This window comes from Mus pahari, chromosome 5 (assembly GCF_900095145.1).
Source record: "Mus pahari chromosome 5, PAHARI_EIJ_v1.1, whole genome shotgun sequence".
NCBI classification, from domain to species: domain Eukaryota; kingdom Metazoa; phylum Chordata; class Mammalia; order Rodentia; family Muridae; genus Mus; species Mus pahari.
In genome coordinates, this window is record NC_034594.1 from 129,609,130 (window position 1) to 129,616,039 (window position 6,910).

Sequence of the window (6,910 nt, forward strand, 5' to 3'; positions counted from 1 at the left end):
AAAACAAACAAACAAACAAACAATCTTGAGGTAAGGGTTTCACCAAGAAGTCGGCCCCACATTGAAACAACAAATCCTTACACCGGCATTTGGATCAGTCTCTTAAGTATTTCTGTAAATTCGTCACATCCCATTCTTGTGGGGCTTCAGGAAGAGTTCGTGGGCCGTGGAGACATCTAGAGGCCACTGTGGGAACTGCAGGAAGCTATGAGGGCTCACCAACTATTCAAGCAGTCTAAAGATCCAAGGCATTGGCATTGCCTAAGAGCTTGTCCATAAATGCAGAACTTGAAGTGTGGATCTCTAAGTTCGAAGCCAGTTTGGTCTACAGAGCAAGTTCACCCAAGAAAGCCAGGACTACACAGAGAAACCGTCTCAAAACCCAAAACAACAAACAAGTTTAAAGTCTCATGCCATTTCAGGTTTGCTCTGCTCTGTGCTTGTGGTTGAAGTATGAAGACTAAGGGAGCAGGATCCTGCGCTAGCAAACAGAACTTGGCAGCTTCAGCCATGCTACTCTGGCTTTAGCCTAGGGGAGTCCTGCACGGACGCCTGGAGAAGCCAGTACAGGAAAGCCTGAACTGGGTTGGAGATCCCAAGATGTTGGAGATGCCAGAGCCCCTGGGATGCCTGCCAAGGGGAGCTGAGAGTGTGAACCATCCCGAAAGGGAGAAATGTGTTGCAGTTAAGAAAGCTGGAAGGACACACTTTTAATCCCAACACTTGGGAGGGAGAAGCAGGTGGGTTTCTGAGTTCGAGGCCAGCCTGGTCTACAGAATGAGTTCTAGGACAGCCAGGGCTACATAAAGAAACCCTGTCTCGAAAAAAAAAAGCCAAGCAAAACAAAGCAAGCTGGAAGGAGATTGTTAAGAGTCTGACAACAGACTTTGGAGTTTTCCCTGCTGGATTTCATTCTTGCTTTGGTCCAGTATTCTTCACTGGGTCCCTCTATTCCCTTTTGTAACAGAAATGTGTATTCTGTGCCATTATATGTTGGAAGTGTGTGACCTGCTTTTGATTTTACAGTGGGTTACAGTTAAGAGACTGTCTTGAGTCTTTGGACTTTTGAACAGCACTGAGACTGTGAAAGACTCTAGAGAGTTTTGATGTTGAAAGAAAACGGATTTTGCATTAGGATGTGGGTCAGAGCCTCTGGGGGTGAGGTAATGGAATGTGGCGGCCTGAAGGAGAAAGGCCTTCATAGACTCCGATATTTAAAGAGCTCAGTCACCAGGGAGTGGAACTATCTTGAGAACAACCAGAAGGACTGGGGGATTCGGCCTTGCTGCAGGAAGCCTAACACTGGGCTGAGCCCAGTCTGGCTGCTCTCCCACCCCACCCCACCGCACCCCATACCCCACCTGCTGTTTAGGGATCAGTCTGTAAAGGTCTCAGCCACTGCTCCACCACAACACCTATCTACTTCCCACATGATGATCGTGTGCTGTCCTGTGAGGACGGCCCCAGGTAAATGCTTTCTTTTATAAGGGTTGCCTTGGTCATGTCTCTTTACAATAGAACAGTGACCAAACTCTTAAGAAAAAAAAAGAGAGGGGGAAAAAAAAAGTATGAAGACATGCCTTCAGCTCTAGCCTCTATATCTGCTGCCTCTACCATCATGGAACCAATCTGAACTGTAAACCCAAACAAACTCTCTCCAATAAATTGCCTTGGTTATGTTTTTTTGTTTGTTTGGTTGGTTTTTTTGAGACAGGGTTTCTCTGTGTAGCCCTGGCTGTCCTGGAACTCACTCTGTAGACCAGGCTGGCCTCGAACTCAGAAATCCGCCTGCCCCTGCCTCCCCAGTGCTGGGCTTAAAGGCGTGCGCCACCACCGCCCGGCTCTTGTCCTTGTATTTGAACAAGGCACATGGAGACCAAATCCTGGCATGCATTCTGGTTCACCACATACAGATTGTATCCGTTTTCTCTTGTGATAAAACATAACCAAGGCCGGGCAGTAGTGGCACACGCCTTTAATCCCAGCACTTGGGAGGCAGGGGCAGGTGGATTTCTGAGTTCGAGGCCAGCCTGGTCTACAGAGTGAGTTCCAGGACAGCCAGGACTACACAGAGAAACCCTGTCTTGAAAAAACAAAACAAAACAAATACAATGACAAGGCTGGCACACTTGTGCAGCACACTGAGAGGAAATCTAAACGATACTTGTCTAGCTGAGGGGTTAGATACTAGATTTCCATTTCAAAAATGTAAATTCTGGGTATCCTAAGAATTCTAATCAGGGAAACTGGCCCTTTCTTCTTGTCTCTAGTGTAGTGTGCTGCCAAGTTCTATTAGGACTCATAATTCCTCATCTCCAAGAAGCTGCAAGGAAGAAGGTAACTACTGAACATCCAGGAAACACTGGCGACTAGCCCTGTGATGACTAGTCCTATGGCTACATGTATGTAACAGCTACAATCTATATGGGCTGTTCAAAGCTTGTAGGGGAGTCTAAGGCTCTCAACCACAGGAAGCAGTCCCTATGGAAGATTAAGCAGAGATAAAGGATGTAACATTCTCTCCCTAAAAATCATCAGTAGGAATAGAAATGGCATAGAAAGCATGGGGTTGGGGAGGGGAGATTAACCAGAAAACATGATACAATAATATATATTAAAATCTTTTATTTTTTTCAGAATTGAAACCCATAGAACACATTAGAAATCTTACCGAGGACGACCTCTATCTGCACAACAGCTCCAAGAGGAAATCCAAGGCAGATCAAACAAGGGCGGTGATGCCCACACCACCCTTTAGACAAATAAATTAGCTTCCCAGGAAGTTGCTCCCAGCTTCCCCCAGGAGTTTATGAGGACCACCTTAGGTCCTAAGAACCAGTGACAGCAGTGTCAGTGCCCGCTCACCACCCAGACTAGAGAAAGAAGGGGAGAAGAGCCAGCCTCCCCCGTGGAGTGCATCCGTCGGGCCACCTGCCAGCAAGCTGCGTGATGCAGTCTAACCTTACTAGCCAGCCACTCAGCACTTCCTTGTGTCAAAGCAAGAGCATTCCCCATGTTAACCCAAACCTCCACCTCCTATCCCGAAACCCTGACCAGCAGGTGTGTGCCGACAGCAGGTGTTACGATCACAGGTAATCAGAGATCCAGGGAGGAAGGGAAGGGAGGCTGAAGGAACAGAAAGCAGGGGATGAGAAGACAAAGTGTGATAGTTTTAGAGAAAATGTGAGTCTGTTTTTCTTTTCTTTTCTTTTTTTTCCTTTTTTGGTTTTTCAAGACAGGGTTTCTCTGTGTAGTCCTGGCTGTCCTGGAACTCACTCTGTAGACCAGGCTGGCCCCGAACTCAGAAATCCGCCAGCCTCTGCCTCCTGAGTGCTGGGATTAAAGGCGTGCACCACCACGCCCAGCAAAATGTGAGTTTCACTAGATGGCAACGCTGTCTCCAGCACTGGGAAAACCGAGAAACTGTCAGGGTCCACTTTGCTGAATAATCTATAATGAATACGCACCTGAATTTCTCTATTTTCTTCTAAAAATTTAGTCTGACACTTTAACCCTGAGTGCAAACAGGGAGACATACCTTAAAAACTACCAAACATCTTCAGCAAATCCGAGCCTATTGTCTTAAAGGTGAATTACTTATAGCTCTCCCCGAAGTACAATGCAGCCTTAGATGAAGGAACAGTCTGAGAATAAAAATTCTATATTCAAATCTCTCCCAACTTCAGAATACATATATTTAAGAAGTGAAAGGAAAGGAGGAAAGAGCAATGGATTCGGATTTCCTGGTTTTGTATTAAATGCATCCATCTCTGTGGATGTTCAATTAGTAAAGCTAATTTAGAGCTGACCAGAATCCCCCCAGTGCCTTGGTTGTAATAGTCCTAATCTAGTAAATGACCCAAAAAGAGGCTGCAGTTACAATACTTTTAAAATATGTATCTATCTTTTTTCCCCAACTGAACTTTGTGTCTAAAATTTGGGGCTGGAAGCATACAGCTGCCCCGCCCCTGCCACACCAAGATTCACCCAAATGGACCTTTCCTAGCTTAATCCAATTCTGACTTAGAACACAAATTTATACTCTTATTGTCGTGACACCAGAGTCAACTCTGTCCACTGTGGGTCTGCGCACCTTCTAATGCCCGAGTGTGAAATAAAGTGTGAGATGGCTTTTCTCAAACTGCTCGAAGCAGCTTTCCTGCCTGCTCTTTTCCACAGAAGAATCTTACGTCCTCAACACGGTAGGTGAGGCTGCTTGCCTGGAAACAAGGCAAGTCCCTACTTACGTCACCAGTGTGCAAGGGGATGCTGAGCCACAGCTAAGTCAGCACTGCCATCCACCCGCTCTGCTGGCTCCCAGCACAAAGTGCTAATACCCATGCTAAACTCAGAATTCAACTGTGAATTTTCTTGATGTACACAGCAGTAGCCTGGAAACTGGACTGACTACCTCCTCTTGTTTTTGTTTTGTTTTTTGGGTTTGGTCCTAGAACTTACTCTGTAGACCAGGCTGGCCTTGAACTCACAGAGATCTGCCTGCCTCTGCCTCCCAAATGCCAGGATTAAAGATGTATGTGTCACCACTGCCTGGCTCAATATCTCCTTTTATTAACACTATTTTAGTATTTTGTGCTAATATTTGTTTTCTGAAGTTCAATATCCCAAATTTAAAAAAAGAAATATGCAGTGTATTCCTTAATCTACCTCAAAGTGTACATTAAATGTACAAATTTCCTAATTTCAAACCATTTAAAAGTGGTTACAGGCTATTAGATTTTAATGTGAGAAACTAGGGGGTATAAACTCAAAAGGTAGTTGCCTCAAGCCAGGCTCTGTGGCTGGCATTAAATGTCAAGCACAATGCTGGAGGCTTAGTCTTGACAGAAGTCCAGAACTGGCTAAGATGTAGAGGAACCCAGCCTGAATGCAGCTACTGTCCCAGACCCATTCTGGTGGCTATCAAATGACTTGCACAGAACCAACCCTGACTCTGACACGGACTTGGAAGAATTCTACTACACCACAGGTTCAGAACTCCAAACGAGACTGAGTTTGGAGTCGATATGAACCAAAATATTAAGGCTCTTTGTGGTGATCTCCTCAGTCTCAAGACTCAGAGGCTTAACATCTTTCACTCTGTTACCTGCAGGGTGCGTATCACAGGCTTAGTCCAGTCACCGGCACAGACAAGGCCACCAAATCTCCTAGGAACAGCACCATCACAGGCCATTTACCTCACAGGGTATGAGTTCACATTACAAGAGAGAGCTGGGCATGTTGGTTCATACCTATAATCCTAGCATGTGGAAGGCTAAGGCCAGTTCAAAGCCAGGGCAATACAGTGAGTTCCAGATCAGCATGGGCTAGAGTCTATGGTCTACCTCAAAATAAACAATGCCAATGAGAGAAAAAGAAAAAAAAGTTGGGGGGGGGGTGGCAGAGAGCACAGTTTCAGTTTGTTTTGCTACTTTGGGCAAAAGGTAGGCATGGGGTAAGTTAGTGTCCATAGAGGATCATGCCTGGGTTGTAATAGTATTTCCTCTAGAGATGATTGTGGTTAATATGAACACAACCGGGGGATGACTAATTTGCTCTGGACATATCTAAGAACCTAAACAGAGGGGAAGCTGTTTTTCACTAAGTCGATTATCTTCCTGGTTTTATAGAGTGAGTCCTTCCCTCTTCTCTTCCCTGAGATGTCAAATCCATGCCACCCAGTAGCTTAGAGTCCCAAGCCCTTGCTGCCTTCCCCTCCTCCGATCTACCTTAAACACGGTCCCCCGGAGCAGACTGCTGTCCTGTCTGACGCCACTCTGGAGGAACAGTATGTTTTTCAATCTGACTAGTTCTGGGTTTTGTTTTTTTAAAGACACAAGGGACTGCAAAGTGTTTTCAGAGAATCCATGGGTGTAGAGAAAGGACAGCAAGGTTCACCCGAGTTGCACACTCTGGAAACACTTCCTTAGCCAATGTCACACCTGCTCACCCTCTGGTGTGGGAATAAAAACTGAGCAGAGCTGCTGATGGCCACTTGAGAGGTGAGTCAGCTGAACTGTGGTATGTAGCTTGCTCTGCAGAAAACACGGAGCACTCCCAGGGCTGCCATCACCTTCTGCCACCAGCACCAGCTGTAGCCACCTGCAGTCCATCACATGCCATTCGGAATTGATTGTGCTGTTTTTCTATCTTTGTAAAATCAGTTCCACTTGTTTTGCGTTGAGAATTACAAGTGGGAGAGTGGCATCCTGTCTTCCACCAGCACAGTATCCGTCCCAAACTGGTCAGTACACTGCTTGATGGTGGCCAAGACATTTAGAAGCCGCTGGTCCACAGTGTCCAGGTGTGGATCGGAGAGCACAGGGGAGATGGGGTCATGGGCCATGGCAGATTTTAAGGCAGACTTTAGTACTCCATTCTTTAGATAATTCAGTCTATTCCAAGTTGAAACCCGAATGCTGGAAGAAAAAGTTTTAAAAGAAATTATATAACATCTTAATATCATGGTACAAAAGGTTTTCGTTTGTCTGTTTCTTTGAATCGCCTCTATTTCAGACTTGCCTGTGTACTGTCATGGTGTAAATTGGGGGAGGGGGTGTAATTAGAGATATACATGAAAATTTATACACATTCCTAACAGTAAGAGAAAAACCGAGACAATCTAAATGTCTAACAACTGAGAGATACTTCAAAATATGGCTAAGCTCTCAGGAAATACCACGCAACCATTAAAAAGGTTTGAAACACACAGGGAAAAGCCCATGATATTATGTTAGACTTGAGGAAATGAGAGACTCCTTTACTCCCTGCCCTGGGGAACTAGTGTGTAACTAGAGTGCTGAGACTACAGGGTTAGAGTGAGGCGTGCTGTGCTCACAGTCACCCTCAGGTACTCAGGGTGACTCTAACTTCATTACTCAAATGTTTCCGATTTTTTTTTTTTTTGGTTTTT

At 45.4% G+C, this 6,910-nt stretch overlaps 1 protein-coding gene across 1 annotated transcript in view; it reads right to left on the reverse strand.

The window, feature by feature from the left end:
- Positions 1–5,827: 5,827 nt before the first annotated feature.
- Positions 5,828–6,910, reverse strand: part of Fam20b (FAM20B glycosaminoglycan xylosylkinase) — a 37,470-nt gene continuing 36,387 nt past the window's right edge. The window contains exon 8 of the mRNA XM_021198803.2: positions 5,828–6,416. Within this exon, the coding sequence (XP_021054462.1) occupies positions 6,185–6,416 (232 nt within the window). The 3' untranslated portion in view covers positions 5,828–6,184. The remainder of the gene's footprint in view (positions 6,417–6,910) is intronic.